At 44.8% G+C, this 22,317-nt stretch overlaps 1 protein-coding gene across 2 annotated transcripts in view; it reads right to left on the bottom strand.

The window, feature by feature from the left end:
* Nucleotides 1-22,317, bottom strand: part of GABBR2 (gamma-aminobutyric acid type B receptor subunit 2) — a 336,632-nt gene that overhangs the window by 186,606 nt on the left and 127,709 nt on the right. For both annotated transcript variants that reach the window (XM_045780604.2, XM_087869533.1), the window contains exon 3: nt 15,025-15,195. In XM_045780604.2, coding sequence (XP_045636560.2) covers nt 15,025-15,195 — 171 coding nt within the window. The remainder of the gene's footprint in view (nt 1-15,024; nt 15,196-22,317) is intronic.

Here is a 22,317-nt window from a genome sequence, read left to right as displayed (position 1 = left end):
AAACATAATGCTACTCAAATATACGCTAATACATTTGAAAATCTCAAGGAAATGGACTCTTTTCTGGAAAATGTAAGTTGCTAACATCCACACAAGAAGTATAAACCTGATCAAGAAGCTAGGCAGAAGCCAAAAAGATGACTTGTGTAGAGAGTAAGGTAGGGGATGCAGAATCCTAGATGATTTCATAGATTCCTTTTTTGATTTTCAAGGAGCAGCTAGTTTGTAGATTCTAAAAACTATTTCAGGGCATCCAAAAGGATGGGAAGCTTTCTAATTCACACTGTAAAACTAGAATAGCTCCATCAACTAAACCTGATTAGAGATGGCATGATTGGAGTAAAATATAAACTAAAGAAAAAAGCCTAAGTAATTAAATTCATTAAAAGAATAATGCAGCATAACAAAGACAGGTTTATTTCAGGAATGCTAACATGGTTTAATGTAACTGTGGATTTATCCAATTTATCCAACTACCTAGTCAACTCCACCATCTGGATACCCAGTAGGCATATCTAAACTAACTGTTGAGTTCCTTCTCTAAAACTTGCTCCTCCACATTCTTCCTTAAGTTAATAAAAAGTAATCATTCCTTTCAGTTGCCCATATCAAAAACTTGGCACCACCCTTGTTGCCTCACTTTTTTCACATCACACATGCATTCCATCAAGAAATCTACTCTGTCAGCTATACTGTCAAAAATGATCCAGAATCTGATTGGTTCTCATTATCTCGTCTAAGTCACCATCTTCTACTCAGCAGCCAGGGTGATCCTTTTAAAATGTAAGAGATCAAATCTTTCTTTTTAAACCACTTAGTGAAGAAATAATAGGCTTTTCAACAAACAGTGATACAACAACTGGACAGCTTCACACCAAAGAATGCAGTCGGACCCCTACCTCACACCCTATATAAAAATCAACTCAAAATGGACCAAAGACGTAAATGTAAGAGCTACAACTATAACACTCTCAGAAGGAAACACAGGTTTAAGTCTTCATGACTTTGGGTTAGGCAATGGTTTCTTAAACATGACACCAAAACATGAGAAACAAAAGAATAAAAACCAGAAGATTGGACTTCACCAAAATTGAGAACTTTTGCGCAAAGAACACATTAAGAAAGTGCAAAGACAGGATGGGAGAAAATATTTGTAAACCATATCTGACAGGTTTAGTATCTATGTAAAGAACTCTTATAACCCAATAGCAAAAGAACAAACAACACAATTAAAAACTGGACAAAAGATTTAATAGGCATTCCTCCAAAGAAGATATATTAATAAGTTAGGCACAAAATGCCACATATTTTAGGATTCCTTTTTTTTAAGTTTTATTGAGATAGACTTATTGACTTATACAAGTTGACACTGTATAAGTTTAACATATACAACATAATGATTTGACATATGTAGACTTTGCAAAATGATCACCACCACAAGTTCACCTCACATAATTATAATTTTTTTCCTTGTGATGAGAATTTTAAAGACCTATTCTCTTTAGCATCTTTCAAATACACAATATGGTGTGTATATATATATATATATATATATGTATATATATATACACACACACACACACACACACACACACACATAATAGTCACCATGCTGTACACTATATTCCCAGAATTCATTTATCTTATAACTGGAAGTTTGTACCTTTTGATCATTTTTCACCCGTTTCCTCTACTTCCCACCCCTAGGATTCCATTTCTATGAAATGTCTATTATAGGCCAATCCATAAATCTAAAAAGTGGATATGCAGCTGTTGGGCTGGAATGAAGGGGAAATGAGTGACTGTTAATGGATACGGGATTTCTTTTGGGGGTGATAAAAAATATTCTGGAATTAGATAGGAGATATTGTATACATACCAAAAACCACTTAATTGTACATTTTAAAATGGTTAAAATGGTGGATTTTATGTTATGTGAAATTTTTCCCAATTAAAAAAAAATACTCAGTAGATTCTCAGCTGACTCAAAGTCCTCAAAAATGTCTTGTAGGGGCTGGAAATCGGCCCCCCTTCCCGCAAAACCCAGCTCTACTCCCTCTCACCCACTCTGTTCCAGCCATAATGGGCTCTGTGATGTGGATGCAGCACCACCAGCATCAGGACCTTTGCACATGTTGTTCTCTCTGTCTGGAACGCTCTTCTCACAGATATCCTATGACTTGCCGCTCACGGCCTTCAGGTGTTTGCTCAAATGTCACCTTATCTTTGAAGCTCTCCTGGATGTCACTCTACCCCACATGGCACAACCTACCCCCTTTACCCTACTTCATTTTTCTCCTAGCACTTATTACCTGACGTATTATGGATTTATTTGCTGATTGTTTTTATCATCTGTCTCCGCACACTAGAATACGAGCTCCTTGAGGGCAGGGACTTTGTTTCACTTATGATTGTGTCACAGTGCCTAGAACAGTGCCCAGCACACGCCAGGCACTCCATAAATATAGTTCAAATGAATGAATGCATTACAGAACGAACACATGGAAACTGAGGACTATAATTTGTCACGCTAATAGAGGAAAGAAAAAAATACAGAGCTATTGATAGAGATTCCAAAAAGATATCTGATTTCTTCAGCATGTGTATCTGGTCAAACACTGAATAAATAGACCTAAAACATCCCTTAACGTGATGAGGAATATCTGTTCTTCTAACAGACATCATCCCTTACAAACAGAATTCTCATTAAAGTCAAGAACAAGAAAAGAATATCCACTATTATCACTATTTTTAAATATAACTCGAAGATGTTTAGTGAATAAGGCATTAATAATAACGATACTAATAACTAATATATATTGAGTGCTTTTTTGGTCACTGTTCTAAGTCCTAAGTGCCCTATATGTATTAATTATTTTACTACAACAGCCGAGGTAATGTGAGTATGTCTCCATTATGAGGGACAAGGAAAAATTAAATGTTTTGCCCAAGGTCACACAGCAGGAAAGGAGCTGAGCTAGAATCAGAGAGCCCGGCAGTCTTCCTGTTCTGACCACCGTGTGGTACCATCTCAATAAAAAATCATGAAGATAAAGATGCTGTAACACTGGAAAACAGAAAGCACATTTATTCTCCTTCCATATGGTATTGTGGTCTACCTAGAAAACCCAAGGGAATTAAGTGAAGAAAAACTACCAGAAGTGATAAGAATTCAATATGGCCAGTCAAAATATGTAGATACACTGATCGACAGAGTTCCTCTATTCCAGCAACAACAACTTAATATTAAGGAAAATAGATCCCATTTCCCTAAAGCAGTAATTGAAAATAAGCCTGACGTGAAATGGAGAGGATCTGTGTGAAGAAAATGACAAAAGTTCGCTGAGGACCTAATTAAAATTTTTCAATGGAGAGAAGTTCTATGTTCATGAATGGATAGACTCAGTATTATAAAGATGTCAAATGTCCCCAAATGAATTCTGGAGTCACTAAAATTAAAATAAAAATACCTATTGCATTTTTGGAAACTTCTAAAAATTAAATTGGTGACTATAAGGGCATTGTGACAAAAGAAGGAAGGGGCGCATATTACATTGTATTCTACAAGAATAATATTTCAAACATGGGGATGCCAATTCCAGAGTAAAGAGATCAATGGGACAAAATGAAACAAGAACCCAAGAACAGTCCTACACTGCACCATCCAATATGGTGGCCACTCACCACCTTGGTTCCTGAGAACTTGACATGGCTAGTGTCACATGCTGAAATGATAATATTTTGGATATACTGCCTTCAATAACATATATTATGAAAATTAACTTTACCTGTATCTTTTTTTCCTTTTTAAAATGTGGCTACTAGAAAAACTTAAAATCACAGATGTGGCTTGCATTATATTTCTATTATACAGAACTGGTCTCAAGTATAAAAAAAGGTAGTATATTATTTTCTAAAGATAAAAATTAGCATAGGCATTTTACTTTATTTTTTATTTCTTCAAGTTTTTATTTGAAATCTAGTTAGCATACAGTGTAATAATAGTTTCAGGAGTAGAATTTAGTGATTCATCACTTACATACAACACCCATGCTCATCACAAGTGCCCTCCTTAATACCCATCTCCCATTTAAACCATCCCCCCCTGCCCAGCATAGGCATTTTTAAAAAAGATTTTATTTATTTATTTGAGAGAGAACGAGAGAGTGAGAGAGCACAAGCAGGGGGAGTGGCAGAGGGAGAGGGAGAAGCTGGCTACCCATTGAGCAGGGAGTCCGATGTGGGGCTCGATTCTAGGACCCTGGGATCATGAGCCAAGCCAAAGGCAGACGCTTAACCAACTGAGCCACCCAGGTGCCCCCCAGCATAGGCATTTTAAATGAGTCAGGGGAAGATCTATTAATGAAATATTGGAAGAATTATGGAGTGACTATGGGGGCAGGAGAAATACAAGTTTGATATTTCAGGTCGTATGCTGAAATTTCAGATAAATTGGAAAATGAAATAATAAAAGTACTAGAAGAAAATGTAAGTGAGTATTTACAACAATTTGGGGGATGAGAAGAGCATGCCAAGCCCAAATGAAAAATGAAAAAAAAAATGATCTTGATAAAATTTGACTATATAAAATACTAAAGTTTTCAATATTGTCACGTAACATAAAAAACACAATTGAATGTCACATGAAACATGAGGAGATATCTGCAACCAATGTGACAAATCCTTACCTTATAAAGAGCTCTTATAAATCAGTAAGAAAAAGAACACTCCAATAGGAAAATGTGCCAATTACGTGAACAGCCAATTTACAAAAGGAGAAACAGAAATGAGAAAGATTCCTAGTAAAAAAGAAATTCAATCTTAGTAGTAATCAAAGAAATGCAAATTAAAATAGCAATTGCCAAGGATCAAAAAAGAATAATATATAATGTTGGCAATGAGTGCTGTCATATACCGCTATGCAACTCTAAATTGGTATGATCTTTCTGGAGGACAATTTGGCAACGTGTACAAAAGGTTCCAAAATGTGCTCACGCTATTTCTAGGAATTTATCGTCAGAAACTAATCAGAGATGTTCACACAAAAATACAAGTATGAGTTTCCTGCATTGTTGTTTGTAATCAGGAGAGATTGGCAACCATCTCCTAGTTTAATAGCGAGAGCTTCCTTGAGGACTTATCACATACCCGTTGGGTAGAATTTTTTCAACAGCTACTGGAAGAAACTTCCAACAGAGAATATACATCTACCTCCTGTCCCATCCTCAATTCCTCAAAATGGCAAAGATTTCTCAAGAAAAATATCCATAAGAGCTCTGGAAAGCAATAAAGAAGACTATCAGTGGGCAGAATATTTGCAGAACTCTTGGAAGACAGGAAGTAAGGGAACAGACTGTAGGATACATAGGACTGGGGGAAGCTGTCCAAAACACACAGGACTGTGGCTGAGGCAGGGTAGCTCCTGGGGTCACCAGGCCCAGTGGCCAAGCTGTTATGAGTCACAGTGACAGAGAATACCTGCTGGACTGGAAGTGCATTGCCACTGGACTGCTAAGTTAAAGAAGCTGTTTCTATTGGAAGAACGTGTACTGGTTTCTACATATTCACTCATATGCACTGAGTGAATCATATGCATAGGCTATTGATGTTAACAATGACCTTTCAGTTATGGCTGACTTTTTTAATCTTCCTTTTTGCTCTTCTGGGTTTTCCAAGTTTTCTGCACTGAGTACATATCGATATTACAGTTAGAAAACAACAGATGCGTATTTTTAAATAAAGAAACTAAAGAATGAAAACAAAGAGAACTTGAAATTTTTCTGTAAGAACATAACTACAATCTTATTAGTTTTCTTTTGAGTTACTGCAGCAATGTCCTGGCTGGTTTCCCAGACTCTGGTCAGCTGAAGATTGCTACCATCTCTTACTCCCTCCTTAAAAGCCCTCCATGGCTCCCTACTGCTGATGTTCAAGTCCAAATGTAGAGGCATGAAGGGCCTTCACCATTCTTCCTTCCTCCCAGCCCATTCTTCACTTCTCCCATTACACACTGAAGGTTCCACACACCTTCCAACTCCACTCCTTTGCTCCTGTTGCCCTGGCACTATCCAACCCTGGCAGGTGGGCCTTGGGGGGAAAACCACAGCCAGGAGGTACCAGAATAGCCCTGGGGACCTGCACACTCCCACAGGCCCTGTCAGCCAAGAGGTCCAGCCAAAACAAAGCATCCTGGGATACTTCAGCAGGAGCAGGTGTGGAAGGACAGAGCTGGGCTTTGAGATTCGGAATCCGAGAAAATAATAAAAATTTAATGTGGAATCCCATGACAAAAACTGCAGGGGACTGCAAGGAGCTCTCCTTGACATGAGTTGGTTGGCCTATACATCCACCTCCTTGCTTCTGTGGTGGCGGTTGGGGTGGGGATTCTGGCCCTGGCTGGTGGTCTCCTCTCTACAAGGGTGGGCACAAACCTGGGTTTACACCTCCACCCGCCACCTCATGGCTGTAAGACCTTGGCAAAATGACTTTATCCTTCCTGAGTCTACAAAACAGAGCTTGCCCCATGCTGGGTGACTGAATGTCATCACCTGCACGCAATCCCCCCACCACCCCCTAAATGGCAGAGATGATGTTATAATTCCATTTTCCCACCCCAAAAGTTCTGCTTCATGGTGCTAAAGTCATGGTTTGGGAACCAGGCCCAGGGACTGCATAGGAGGCCCTAGGAAGTGTCCCTGGTGAGGACTCTGAGGTCGCTGTGGATGGCAGGACCCCCCCCCCCACCTCCCACCCAGAGACCTCTAGGATCTCCTTCTGGGCCCTCATTCACCCCTGTGCTCCAGGATCCACGTGGCCTGGGAGGGGGTGTATTTACCTGCTATCACAGCCCTGGTGAGCGGAAAGGCTTGTACTCTCCCCAGCCCAGGATGAGCCCTGAGTTTGGCACTGCATTCCCACAGCCAAGCCTCCCGTCCTCTCTAAGCAGGGTGCAGGGCAACTCCTTTCCTGTAAGAGTTGGGCTGTGTGCAGAAGGGTGCTCAGCTCTGGGGACCCTTCTAGAAAAGTGGAGTGTTAGGGAGGAAGAATCCGCGACCCCAGGGTCTTCCTGCCCCAGCACGGATGGGGCAGCCATCGCCTCCATGTTCCGCAGTAGAGGGAGGAGCGCTCCTCCTGAGGGCAGAAGCTCTGAGGCAGACCAAGGGCATCCAGGCGGGACATGTACTTTCTCTTCAGAAGTCTTAGTCCCTACAGCCACCCCTGGACAGAGAACCCCGAGTGCCCTCCCAGGTGTGTGCACGCTGCCACAGAACACTGCCACGGGGATGATAGAAGCCCTGCAAACCACAGGCCCTGACTGGTGATGGTTCTCACGCATGTGGGGTCTCCCCACTCCACAGGGATGGGCACAGCAGAGCACCTGTGGGAGGGCTGAACCCTCCCCAGGGGCACTTGCAGGAAGGAACGAGTGTTGCTTGAACCCTAGAGTCTGTCCCATGGAGCTTTCAGCCTCAGAAGGCTGAAGGTCTTCAAGTTCAGTCCCTGACCTTGACCTTCTCCCACTGCATAACTGCACTAGACCAGGGTTGCAAGGAAAAACCTACGACTACCAGTACCAGCAAAGCCAGTACTACCCTCCACCCTTCACCCCCTGCCATCTCGTAAATGAACAGGCAGCCAGATGGGTTTCATCCAACCTGGTGGTCCCCAAGCTTCAGTTCTTCCTGTACCGCCTTAGAGGTCATTTCACCACCTAAGGGAGCCACCCAGGTGCCTGCTAGCTTAGTTTTTTCCTTTGAACAGCCTCAATTTGTAAATGAAGTTTCCATTCTCAATGATAACATCGATGAAGTGCAGTTTTGATGAGCTAGTCATCTTTCCCCCCTGGTAGATAATAACATAAACAGTCAGCTATTAAAATTGTACAGAAGTCATATCATATATACACACACCCTGGGAAATAATGCCCCCCCCACCTGCCGAAGAGGCCGCCACAAACAGCTGTGTTGTGTGGGCAGGTGGATATGGGGCCAGACCCTCTGGCTGGCCTGCAGGCCAGGTCCCTCCCAGAGCTGGAGGTAAGGGCCCAGAGAAGGAGAGGACATATCTTGCCTAGGGGCTGACAGCCAATCACCTAAAAGCATTAGCGAGTTTTCAGATAAAAGTTGGGGCACAGGATGGGGCACTAGGACCATCAGGATTAGAGTCTGGTCTGTCAGGAGTCCCCTCCTGCCTCCTACTGATGGAAGAGCTGCGCTGTGTGGGCGGCCCAGGTGATCCTGCAGCCTGGAGGGAGGCCAAGGACCAGAGCAGAGGTGCCTCAGGCCTTCCAGCATGCCTGGCCCTTGTCTCAGATAAAGTAGGCCTAGGAGCACAGGGGCCTCAGCTGAAGGCTGCCCATTCCTCCAAGACAGGGGTTTGAAAATTCCAGCACACTGGGCTCCACCCAAAGTGTCTGATTCAGGGTGGCCCGGGGTGGGGGGGAGGCTCTCAAATCTGCTTTTTTAACAAGTTCCCAGGTGACAATGACATAAGGCTGCTGGTCTAAGACTGTACTTTGAGAACCACTGTTTTAGAGGATGCGATTACCTGACCCTGGTAAGACAGGATTCTAAGGTGTCGACCACTCAGAATGACCATCTTGGGACGACACAGCCAAGAAAAATAACTCAGACACAAACTACAACGTGTGCATTCCAATGCTCAACATCGTTGCCACGCAGAAGCAACCACGAGGCAGATCCCTGGCCACTGCTGGTTCCAGTGGCTGGCCCAGAACATTCCAGTGAGATCTCTGGAAGAATCTCCACCACTAAACAATGCCACATCCAAAAAAAGACCCAGCTGAGAAATGACAGAATCGCTTGCCTGCGTTCTGTGGGTGTGTGACTTGCTGACTGCGCCAGCTCCTCCCTTCCCTACAGCCCCTGAGACTCAAGTTAGGGGCAGGGGTCTCTCTGCACCCCTCTCACCCCATCTCACCATCCTGGGTGCAGGCAGACTGAGGGCCACAGAGGGGAAATCACTGCATTTGCCCTCTGGCCCACTGGATTAGAGACTCACTGGCTGAAAGCCCTGCTGAGCATTCAGCATTGTGTCAGGCAGCATGCAGGGTGAGGGGACAGAGAGCTCAACTTGGCTTTTGTCCACAGGGGCTTGCTGGCCAGTGGTGCTGGGTGCTGGGCGAAGAAGCAGATGGTGGATCATGCCGCACTGGGCTAGGAGCAGGTACGGAGAGAAGCCTAGGGTGGAGGAAGGTGTGGGGAGCACGCAGAGAGCACGTGTCATCCAGCCTGGGGAGGAAGGTTGGCCAGGTGTGGGGGAGGACGTTCCTGCAGAGAGAAGCCAGCGTGGAGGTGTGGCTGCAGGAGAGGGGGAGGTGACTGGAGGTGACAGAGGAGGAGGTCTCAGGGGACCATGGAGGAGCTCTGCAGCCAGACCAAGGAGTTCTTTCCCGCTTAGAGCAGCAGAGAAGGACTGATGCCTACTAAGGTTGGCTCCTGGATTAGAAGCAAGCACAGGGGTCCTGTTCTTCCCTACAGGAGTGTCCCGCAGGCCAGGCGACTGCTCCATAAGACAAAGCAGTAACTTTAGAGGAGGTGACCAGAGACCTCCTGGGTGGGGCAGCTGGCAACTTAGAAAACCTGGAAGACTTCAAAGGGCCAGGCAGGGCTGCGGAGGGCCGGCGGCTTCAGGAGGAGGAACTCTGCAGATGGTGCCCTTTCGGTGCTGGACAGATCAAGGGCCTCTGAAGATCCCACCCCTCGGGGGAGGTCTCTGGTATGCAAAGGTCAGCCCCAGAAGTCCTGAGATCACTGAGGACCAGTGGCAGGTCAGGGAGCCTCAGAGCCTGCCTGGAGGGCGAGGAGGAAGGGAAGCCATACTGCCACACAGCTGGGCTCCTAAGCGGGGGCAGTCGCAGGCTAAGGAGCCAGATTCGAGATGATCATAAAAATAACAGCCACCTTTGCATGGTGCTTCTTAGGAGCCAGGCACTTCTCTCAGCACTTTAAGTTTCTCAACACAGTTAATCCTCACCACCACCCTAGAAGTTAGGTCCTGTTATTAGCCCCATTTTCAAGATGAAGGAATTGAAGCACAAACAGGGAAAGTAATTCTCATGGCCACACCCCTGGGAGTGGCAGGAACAGGGTCAAAGACCAGACCTCCCCGGGTCCTCATCACAAATTCTTTGAGCTCGGAGAGATTGTCGAGGTCAACTGGCCCCACTCCCTTATCTTACAGAAGGGGAAACTGAGGCCTGGAGAGACTGATTCCTCTAAGGGTGCTTAGCTGGCTAGTTGCAGCATGTAACTGGGAACTTAAAGAATAACTTGGGGAAGATGGTTTTGTAGACCACAGGACCTGAAACTTGGGGGGAGAGGCCCAAATACCCCTGCTGCCGTCTGCCGGTTGCCCAGGCAGCCCTGCTCACGCCTTCATCTGTACCCCAAGCCTTGCCTCCACCCTGTGTCTGCCATGCCCACACAGATGTCATGCAGCACTCTGGTCTCTCACCTCCTCGTCCCCAGTTCCAGTGACATCTACCTCCACTCCCCTTCAGCCATTCCCACAATTCCCACAGAGCCGGGGCCTGGCCCCTCAATCCAGACATCCTTCCTCCAGTTCTGACCATGCCTCCCACCCTTCCAGCTCCGTCAAGCTTCCCAGAGACTTCCAGAGCTCCACTTCCTCCAAGCCCACGGGCCATCTGTCTGCTCATCCTTCTCCATCCTGGGCCCCATGGAGCTCCCACTCAGCAGCACCCTCAATTTTCATCACCCACCCCCACCGTTGTCTTCCACCTGACAGAGCCCGGGCGCTGGGCCAAGGCCACCCTCCACCTTCTCCACCCTGCTGCACCGTCACTGTCACCACACCTGCTGAGGGCGGTCAGGCTACCTGAGGACCAGGGCTACTCTGACAGCAACAGCCCCGCCACAAGAGGGCGCCATTTCCCCACCCTGAATTCCTGACGGCACCGACTCCGAACTACATTCACATTGAGGGCTCGTCAAAACCACCTGCAGAACTCGCACAGGGTCAAAGGCCAGGGTCATCGGATGTAACGAGATTGGTCTGGGGGCTGACCCGGGCATCAGGATTTCAAAAGCTCCCCGGGTGATTCTAAAATGTGCCGTATCCGCACAGGGCAATAGTACTCAGCTGAATGAAGAAATGAACTACTGATGCTGGCTCCAAGGATGAGCCTCAGAAACACGCGAAACAAAGCAGAGAGACACAGAAAAGGACATGCCATAGCATGCTACTGACGTGAACTTTCCCAAACAGGCAACTGTAGGGAGCAAGTAAACAAACCTGGGGCTGGGGGTGGGCCTGACTGCCAATGAGTGCAAGGGAATCTGTGGAGTGATGGGCATGCTCTAACACAGGGCTGTGACGGTGACATAACCTCATCAATTTCCTGAAAACAACTGAGCTGTACACTAAGCATGGAGGGACTCTATGGTACACCAATTATATCCCCGTAAAGCTGTTAAAAGTGGGGTGGGGGGAACCCAACATATTAAAAAAAAATACCCTGGTGATTCCAATGAGCAGCCAGAGTCCAGAACCCAGCAGAGGAGGCCCAAGGCCATGTCCATTCCTCCCTGGCCTCCCTGGCACAGGGCCCGTGCCTTCACACACCCCAGCAAACCACAGGCCCCATTATTATTGAGTGAAGGGATAGGCATTCCTGGAATCATAGATCATAGGAGCAGAGGATGTCCATTTAATGAGCACTTACTATGCCAAGGTCTTTCATTTTCTCGTTCTAACTCTCTCATCTCTGAGTCCCTATGAGGTCGGGATAAATATCCCCATTTTACGCAAAGGAACTCAACGTCACAGAGATAGGGTGTATTGCTCATGGCTGCACTGCCCTTGCCTGGCAGAGCTGGGCCTAGGGATCAGCCTGCTTGATCCAAATTCTTCCCTTTTCTCTCATCTCATTTAGATCTTGGCTCTAGAGAGGGCAGGGTCAAAGCAAGCGCTACCTTTCCAGCCGCTGGTGTCCACTAGGGACCCTTGTTTGTCTCAGCAGCAGCTCCAGATCCTATACATCCAAGTCAACAAGGGGAAGGAAGTTGTCTGGGCCCACGCAGCCCTTGCTGGGCAAAGTGAGGTCTGGAGACCGGCCCATCTGATCGAAGTTCCAGGGAGCCTCTGGGCACCATACTCTAGGTGGGACGGCTCTCCATACACAGGAGCAGCCGGCCCCAAGGTGGGATGGCTCTCAGCCCTGCACCCCTTTCAGTCCCAATGTAATAAGCTTCTGGGATTAAGCTTCTGCCCCATCCCCTGCCCAGCCCCCTCCAACTTCAGGATTGCTTTCACTTGACGATCCTTCCAGTGCACCAGTTTGGAACAAAAGTGCTTGACGCTGCTGATCGACCAATTTCATAAAAGGAATCCAGTTTCCCTCACACTCATGAAAAGCTGTTAGCCTCTGGCGAGCTTCCAGAGCCTGCACTCCAGCGATGCAGCCCAGACATCAGGAGAAGGGTGCCAAAACCCTTGGGCACACAGAGGAGTCAGCTGGGCTAAGAGATTTAAATCGAGAGGGGTCCTTGCCAGCAATGCCACCAAGCAACATCCTGTCCTCAGAGAAGAGGTTTCCCGCTGAGATGCCCTGAAACCGCAGCTGAGGGCCCTAACACAGCCGTGTAGGGATGGAGATGTGGTCCTAGACTGTCGATACTCGACCCCAGTGAGGACAGCGTAACGGAGAAGGCAGTGGAAGGTCAGGCGGGCAGCCTTGGGTGGGCTGGAGGAGGTCCATCGCCCTCTGCAAATTTCAGTTTCCTTATCTGTAAAATGGGAGCATAACCCCTCCCTACAAGGCTGCTGGCTGTGAGTGTTTGGGTATCTATAAAGCATCAACCAAGTCGGGACTAAAATTTATCTTCTTTAAACCAAGGCTTTGGGGGTATTTCTAACCTCCAAAGTTAGAAGCAGTTCCCATGTGACAACAGAAGTTAGGATGGACAGAAGGAGCAATGGGAAACCTGCACTGGGAATCGGGATCCCGGGATTCAGTCCCAACTTTTCTGTGAACAATCCCTCATGACTTCAGAGGTGCTTTGAAACCCAGAACTCTGTCCCTTCCCATCTCTGGGCCTCGGTTTTTCACTTCTATACAATGAGGAGGTTGGGGGAGGTGTCCCTAAAGGCCCCTCACACTCTGACCGCCAAAGACTGTTGGAAACAAGCAGATCTCTCCAAATCACAGCAGAGTCCAGTGTCAATGGGGCCACAGGACTGGGTGTCCCCACCTCACCATCAACCTGTCTGACATGCATTTTAGAGCACCGGCCACTGCCGTAAAGAAGTCCTCCAGCCAAAGCCTCTGCAGTGTTCGGCAATGAGTCACTGCCACTGCAGGTCACGTTTCCTTCATGCCTCTCCCTAGGGACTGAGTAACAGAGAGGTGGGAAGATGAGCACCAGCCTTGCCTGGGAAAAGCCTGCCTTATTTGGGGCCAAACACTTCTGCTTTTTAAGCACCTCCAAAACATCCCTGTCTGTGCATGAACTTTAGTTTACAGAGCTCTTTCAAATCCATGACTGATTTTGGCAAGAACTGCCGGGAAGGCATGGGAAGGGCTACTGTCCCCATTTTACAGGGGAGGAAACCACAGCTCAGAGAAGTGAGGTGACTTCACCAAGGTCGTACACCAATGTATGGAGTGAGCTGGGCTCTTCCCATGGGAGAGGTGGGGCAGAGGTGGAGCCTCAGAGAATAAGTGTGAAGCTGCAGTGGAAACAGGTGTGATGACTCCCAGTCCTGCTCTGCCCCCATTCCTGGACACATACTTCCCCTGCTGCACCAGGGACCAGCCCTCTGAGAGTCCTCCCGCCGAGGTCCGCCCAGACACCTGACTCCCACATTGTCTCCCCACGCGGCTCTTGGTGTTTTCTCTTGGGCTGCTGAGCACATGTGCAATGGCTTGTCTTGTTGGGACGCTCCGAGTAGCCACAGCACACGTAGGAGAGAAAAGGAGAGTAGGAGCTCCAAGGAGAATGGGATAAAAGGCAAGAGATCATTTCGCACTCATCCAAGTAGGGAAAACTTTTCAAACATTGCTAATATCCACTGTTAGTAAAGCAGTGTGGACATGGGGATTTACAAACACTGTTGTGGGACTAGGATTCAGAACAGCCTTCCTGGAGGTCAGTTTGTTGCGATATTTTAAATGACTCAATAATTTCGCTTCTAGAAATCTATTGAGAAGACACACACCGAGGCAGGAAGATGCTGGCTGTGATAGCAAAAAGCTGTACACATTCAACAAATTACCACCTATCCATCTGACAGAACACCATGACCCATTAATAGGAATGCGGTCTATCAAGATCGCTGAGATCCACAGTAAAGTGAGAAAACCAAAATATATAGTATGAAGTCATTTGGGTTTAAACAAATATACAGAAAATGTTCTGGGCAGATGAACAATAAACAGAAAGCAAGGGTTCACTTTGGAGAGAAAGTGGGATTTAGGGGGAATCGGGCAAAGCAATGCTTTTATTTTTTTATTATCTATACTCAACTTTTTTTCTTTTTTTGGCAAAAACAAAACAAACACCACATATGATGTATGCGTGTAAACCATGAAAATAAACCACCAGATAAAACCCTAAGCAAACCCACCAATTTGCGGTGACACTGGAGCCTTGGTTCCAAGCCAGCCCCTCCCCAAACTTCCCTCATGGTAGACACGCTCTTGGAGGCACATCATGATTTTAAGTGGTCATTCGGCATCAGTAACAAGGACAGCAAACCCACAGGGGCAGTCAGGGAATGAGCCGCAGGATTTGGCCGAGAGGCATGACAGAAGGGAAGGTTTCGCTCCTGAGCTACGGAGAGGGACGTGTTCACCTGTCCCGTGCACAAATTCCTCACCCGCCAGCTCTATTTTGTCCATGGTGTTTCAGCTCTGAGCCTGCTCCTAAAAGCGTGCTTAAAGGTCCTGTGACGTGACCCATCCCGGATGAAGCCATCTGGCCCCCTGGCAGGGGACAAGAGTAACAGGCAGGTGTGAACACGCCCTCCCAGCACACGTACCTCGGAGAACCTCTGTACATCTTGGGTCAGCGTGCCCACTCGCCTCCACTGGTAATGCTGGAGCAACTTGAGGATGGCGGGATTCACCGCATTATCTGATGGGACGGTCCGAAAGAAGTAAGGGTATTTCTTCTTATCAGCTAGGACGGGCGTGGTTGCAGCGAAGGAAAGCTGGAAAACACAAGGGACATCATCTTTACTGGTGGGCTTCATGGCTGCGTGCCTAGGACCTTTCCAAACAGAAAAGAGACACTGAGCCTGATGTGGGGCGCAAACACATGGGGCAAGACATTTTTTAAGTCCTTTTGTTGTGAAAGTGATACATTATAATGGAATAGAAAGTTTTAAAAAATGCAAAATAAGGAGAAAGGAGGAAAAACATGTACCAATAATTTACTCCTTGCCAATGAGCCACCATTAACGCAGTTTATTTCCTTCTGGTCCTTTTTCCATGCTCAGTGATTTTTTAAAAAAGAGATTCTTGAGATCATTCTACGTACACAATTGACCCCCCCCTTAACATTATCCTACAAGCCTTGAAACCATCTTGTTAGAAAAATCTCCTTGCAAACATTTTAATAGCTGCATAATACTCCAGCATATGAACATACCATAATTTACTGAATCATCTCTAATTTGGGGGCATCTAGACTGTTTGCAATTTGTCATTATTGTCATATTATTCTACAAGCATCTTTGTGCAGAGCATCTTTTCCCCACATTGTAGGCTATTTCTGTAGGATAGAATCCGTGATATAAAATTTCCCACATAAAGGAGATGAGCTTTTAAAGACTTAATACTTATTTCCCCCCAAAATTATGTCAATTTACACACCCACTAGCCAGGTATAATTAGAGGGCCAATTTCAACCACAGTCTTACCAACAGAGAGAAAGAAAACATTTCTCTATATAATCTTACAATGGTTTATCACTAAAAAAAGAGAATCATATTGCATTCATGGGTTATGCATAATGTTGAGCTTATTTCCACGGGCTCGTTAACTAGTAGCGTGTTCTATTTTAGGAGCTGCTTTGTCATGCCCTTTGTTTATTTTTGAGTGGTATTCTAATGCTTTTCTTACTGAGTCTAATGAAGACTTTTTTATAAGGACAGCATCCAAACTCAGACTATTGCAGTTACGGCAAATATCCCAGCTTATCTGCTTCTATGTTTGTTTGTGTGTGTGTGTGTGTGTGTGTGTGTGTGTGTGTGTGTGTGTGTTTTAATTTACACTCAGTAGTCAAATCTGTCTATCTTCCTCTTCAGTATTCCTTCTCTTTAAGTGCAAGTTACTAAATTGGATTTTAATTATCTGTCCTCCAAGGCCCAGCTTAAATGTCACCTCCTCTGTAGCATTTCCTCTGATCTCTGTTCTCCCTGTCCCCTGGCCTCGCCCACAGAAGGTGCTTATCACCCTTTTTGATCTTTGCTGTGTGCCGGTGGAAACATGGTATCTTACTGCACTTCTAATTTGCATTTACCTTATTATAAGCGAGGTTGAACACCTCTTCCTATGCTCAAGAACAATCTGCAGTTTGTTCTGGAAACTGTTCATATCCTTTACCTGTTTTCCAACTTGACTCACTTTTTCTTATCAGTTGGTAAAAGTGATCTTTCTTATTAATGAAACTGGCCCTTGGCAATAGAAGTTGCTAATTTCCCCCCTAGTTTGTACCTTTTCTTTTCATGTTTCTTATAGTGTCGTCTTCCATATAGACCCTTTTTAAAAAATGTGGTTGAATTTATCAATTTTTTCCCTTTTATGTCCTCAGGTTTTGTGTCGTATTTAGAAAGGCCTTTCCCCCACTGAGACTATTAAACAATTCCTCCATGGTTTCTTTCAGACGGTCATCTCCCCTCTCTCCTTCCCTCTGTTCCTCTTTTCCTTCCTCCCAACCTCCCTCCCTCCCTCCTTCCCTTCCTTCTTTTTCCTTCCTTCTTTTGTTTCATGTAAACCCTTAACCCAGAGAGGGCACAGCTAAAGCAAGCTCACTCTGTCACCACCAGCTTTCTCCCTGAGCCTGTGCTCTCCCAGCAGCAGTTCTAGACCTAATACATCCCATAGTCCAATTTCAGCATCCAGAGAAGTAATATACGGGTGCCCTCAGGCCCCAGCTGAAGATACTTTTTATTGCCTCTCCTGTCACCTGGGGAGGCGCTCCTTCTTTTCCTCCCTAAGACTCTCACAGAGTGAGGCAGCAGAGACCTTGTCCCTCTTCCTGGTCTGGCTCAGAGAGTAGACAGCCACTCCCTAGGACCCCTGCATCTCTTGTGTCCAATCAGCAACCTCAACACATCCCATCTTTTGGAGATGAACACAAAATATCCCATCAGCTGTCACTTGGAGCTAGAGAGTACCTGTAGGAACCAACTTCTAAGATCCTCATAGAGAGAGGGACATCATCCCAAGACTTAAAGGTCAAGGGTAGAATGACTGTTTAGAAAAATTCTGAGTAGAAGAAGGACCAATGGGAAGAAGAACATACAAAGAAGAAAATCTCAGCTGGACACACTGAGGAACAATGGCATTCAGAGTTGGCCAGCAATTCAAGTAGTGAGATCCCTGCATCTGGAGGTATGCAAATGGAGGCTGAACCATGACCTAGTGAGAATACAGAGGAGCTCCAAAATGTCTGTGAGCTCCTCAAAAATTACATGAAAAGGTTGTGTGGGCTGGCAGGTACATTTTGGCATGCACATTTTTCTGAAAAGAGGATCCACACTTTCCAACAGGTTCATCAAGAGGGTCCTATAACCCAAAAAAGGTCAGTAACCCTGCCTGCAGGTGATATTGGGGTCCCAGAATGAGTACAAGAAATACATGCTCTTTGGAGTCCCCTTGAACGTAGTGTCTGTGATTCTTCTCTCAAAATTAAAACAACACTTTAAGCCTCCTACGGTCACCAGTGTAAGAGGGAGCTATTAGAAAATCAGGGAGTAACTCTTTCAGGACCCGGGACAGTATATGTGCTGTCATATCCCCTCAAATGCTTATCTAACACAATTTGGGAAATATTGGTTTTCCGCTGTGATTTCTGAATCACACTCTGGTTGATACTTTATTGCTATCGTCCCATCAGTTCCAGGTCCACAATTAATTGTTGCTTGAACAACCTCATATGTTTGCCCTGTAGGTAATTACAGTGGTTACTGTTCAGTGAATAAACGGCCCATTGTGTTTACTATGGGCTTGGAGTACAATCTATGCCCCCAGTCTAAATCATGTTGGGTGCAAAATATTAACTGGCACTGGCATTTTCTGCCCCATTTGAGATAATGCTCACTTTGATGACATTGCTCTGCGTTACCGTGCCTCTGGCTTTAGCCTCTTACAACTTTCTTCTGTGGGCAAAGGCTACAGGTGCCTAGGAGCGCTGCTGACTTTCAGAACGGGAGGAACAACTCGAGAAGTCATCTAGCTCTGGGGTTGTCTACCCTGGCTGCTCGGTGGAATCACTTGGGGATATTTAAAAAAGTCCGATGCCTTGGTCCCACACTGAACCAATGGAAACAGAAATCTCTGTGCCTAGAGCCTAGGCCTCTGTATTATTAAAAAACTTCGCAGGTAATTACAATACCCAAGAACCATAAATATAGCTCAACATCCCTAGTTCTGAATAAGCAGGCTAAAACCGAGAAATGGGAGCCATGGAGGTACTCGCCATAGCCAACAAGACTCCAATCTGGGTCTACAGGACTCCAATACCTGTGCTCTTTCTCCCCCTCAAAAGCTACCCACCTGCATCCTGCGGACTTGCTAGGTCTTCCTCCCCAGCCCAGTCACTCAGCATCCGCAAACACCAGGCCTGTTGCTTCACGGCCCTAACTGCAACGCCCAAGCTTTCTGGGATCTCCTTCCCTCTTTGACACAACCAAGTTCGTTTCCAAACACACTATGACTGGGGCTCTGAGTTATTGAGGCTCTGGGTTAATCCCTAACCAAGGATTTATTTCAGAGAGTACTTTTAAATTTATTTTATAGCTTTGTTATCATTTCTGGTTTTATTGCATTGTTTTGAGAATTTGGCATGTATGGTGTCTGCTTTTGGAATTTATTGAGATTTTCTTTGTGGCCTATTCAACAATCAATTTTTGTGAAAGTTCCACAGTGGCTGGAAAAGAGAATGCAATCTTACGTTGTAAGCTATAAAAGTCTTTATCAGATTTCTTATGTATAACAGATACAATCAACCAATGTAACTATCACATGCTCTGTATTTCTGTTTACTTGATCTGTCAAAGACTGGAAAACTTGTTAAATTTTTCTCTATCTTCTCTGACAATTTCTCCAACTATTTCAACAGTTTTTGTTTTATCTGCTTTGATTTTATGTTGTTTTGAGCATAAATGTTCACGACAATTATATCTTTATTTTTTAGCAATGTAATCCTTTGCCTGGTGCCAATAGTAGGCACTTAATAATCATTACATGAACAGAGAATTAAAATACTTATCAAGATTAAAAAACATCCTCTTTAATTTTATTACTTTTTTGGCCATTTAATTACTTTTTGGTTTATATTATATCGTGCTTGACATTAATATTGAAACCTTTATTTCTGCTTGTATTTGCCTATCATAGATCTGATCCTTCTTTTATTTGCATTCTATTAAGATTGTTTTAAAGTATATTTCTTGAAAAGAGCACATGGATTTTAAAACATGTAAGCTTATTGCTGTAATAAGTACTTGATCTTGCACTTATCTTGTTGGCAATCTTACTCTTTTTTTTTTTTTAATAGAGAAAGGGGAGGCAGTAGGGAGGGGGAGAGGGAGAGGGAGAGAGAGAATCTTAAGCAGACTCCATGCCCAGCACGGAGCTCGATGTGGGGCTCCATCTCACAACCCTGAGAACATGACAGAGTAGAAATCAAGAGTTGGAGGCTTAACCGACAGAGCCAACCAGGCGCCCCGGCCGTCTTACTCTCTTTGTATGCTTCCTATTTGTTTCCTCTTATTCTCTTTAGTATTCAGACTGTATGTCTACTGTTCTCCATTCTGGATATATTAATCTTGCTTATCTGAAACTGTTGGAGTATCCTTTAATATTCTGAAGAAGGGCAAGTGGTTGAAATCTTGCTGAGGATGACCCTCGGCTGCTTTGACACATGGTAGAATTTAGCTGGGTATAAAATTCTTCGGTTACACTTCTCTCCTTTGAAACTACAAAGTGAGTCAGAGGAGAAATTTGGGGCTAGTTTGACTCTTGTTCATTTGTAGGTATCTGGTGTCCTCTGCCTGGAACCCCAAAGGTTTTTTTCTTTGTTCTTAGATTTCAAAAAACTTGCCAAGATAGATCTTGGTGTGGCACTCTTGATTTTATCTGACACACTGGGAGTCCTTCAATCTATACATTCAAGCTTTCAACTCAGAAAAAAAAAGATATATGTATATACAATATATATGTAGTATTATATGTAATATTATAGATTATATTATATTCATACATAGTCTTTCCTCCAGAAAGCCTCATTATTTAAATGTTGTCTTTTCATTCTTCAATTCCTTATCATATTTCTTTCCATGATTTCATCTCTTGGTCTTTGTCCTCTACATCCCATTTTATTCCATATCTTTTATTATGGGGTACATGCATGTTTAGTTTCACTAATTTCTGGTAAAGTTGCTGGGTTATCCACAGTCCCAGCAGCAGGGCACAAGGATTCTTGTTTCCTCATATCCTACCCAATAATTGGTATTATCTGCTTTCCTACTTTTTGCTAATCTTTCTGGAATATGGTGGCACTTCATTATTATCTGACCCTGCAGCCCTTTGGCTGTAATGTGGTTGAACAGGTGTACATAAACAATTTAGCCTTTTACATTCTTTGTGCTATGAGTTTGTTCATCTGCTTTTCAACAGCCTCACTTTTAAGTTTTACTGTCTCTGACATATTTTATCATGCTATTGAGATTTTTCCATTTCCTAAAAGTTTTTAATGATCACATCCCTTTTTTACCCCATCATCTTATCTCAGGCTAGTTCATGGAAACCCTGTTTTTTCTGGATATGACTGAGGATGCTAAATGTTTTTCTGAAGTTTTGTTCTTTATTCTGCAATAGATCATTTTCAGAGGTGGACTCTTCCCCTGCTTCTTCTGGGTATGATGCACCTTCGATTATTTTTGCAATACTTTTTCAAAGGCTGAATGTTAGCTCTTTCCAATGTACTCATTGTCAAAAGCAAGGCAGATCTTTTCAGACATGGCTTATCAAATAACACAATACATGGATTGCCCGTGGCCCCATTTCCTGTCTTTTTACATTATAATTGAATATTTTCCCCAGAAAAATGGGAAATAAGTATTTGAGCACTGTCTTTAGCATCCAGGAGGCTCTCACTTTTTGCTGTTCAACACTATGAGTGACATCTTTGCCCTCAGTGCCTAATTTTCTGATGCTCTGAATCAATGCAGTATGTTACATTTCCCTCACCCACAGCTGCCGCGGGTTTTCTTTCTTGCCCATAAAACTTTACTTGGGAGGTTTCTGCTTCCCAGATTGCAATGCTCTCCTAGGGTCCTCCTGTCTTCTTCCTACCCAGCTTTTCCTAGGAATTTATAGGTCTGTTTGAATTTACAAAAAGAGATGAAAATGAAGAGATGAAAGCATTTTGGTTGCTTCAAAGGTCAGCAACTGTGAGTAGAGGTGTACTGTCCAATTTTCTGATTGGTAAAGCCCTGGGTCTCTAACTTGGGCTGTGGGAGAGAGAAGGGAAAGTCTATTACTTTTCAGAACAATTATTATCTTATGAGGCAGTGTTCAGAGTGGCAAATTGTAGCATTTTATCAATCCAGCTCCATCTATTTTAAATCACTGAAGCTGTCGAGCATGTAGAATCTCAGTTGGTTTTAGAGTCCCTCGGTTCTTTGAGGTAGGAATCACCATCCATTTTATGGCTGAAGAAACCATGGAAAAGAAAGGCGATGTAGTTGTGTAAGGTCAGTACAGAACGATGAAACTGGCCCTTTTAACTTCGTATCTCATTCTCTTTCTTCAACCGAAGCTCTGAACTGCCTGTCCTGGGTGAGATGGGGCAATGATCTGGGACTTGTTCCTTCTTCTGAGACGCTGTAGCACAGGGATGAGGCAGAGGATTCCAAGGCTTCCAGAATCTCTCACACATAGCAAGTTTCCATCGTGGGCATGGCTGGTCCTGGGACATTCTGGGGGACTCACCTTAACCAGCAAAGTGGGATGGGGAGAGAGTTGTCAGCATCTCTCTCCAACAGGGGAGCTCTAGCCTGGCACGAAACATTTTGTGAGGTTTAGGGCCTGCATATGGAACT

This window comes from Ursus americanus, chromosome 18 (assembly GCF_024610735.1).
Source record: "Ursus americanus isolate L20-20 chromosome 18, mUrsAme1.1.p, whole genome shotgun sequence".
In the NCBI taxonomy this organism is placed as follows: Eukaryota; Metazoa; Chordata; class Mammalia; order Carnivora; family Ursidae; genus Ursus; species Ursus americanus.
The sequence above is the reverse complement of the archived record's forward strand: the minus strand, read 5'-3'. Positions and strand labels throughout refer to the sequence as shown.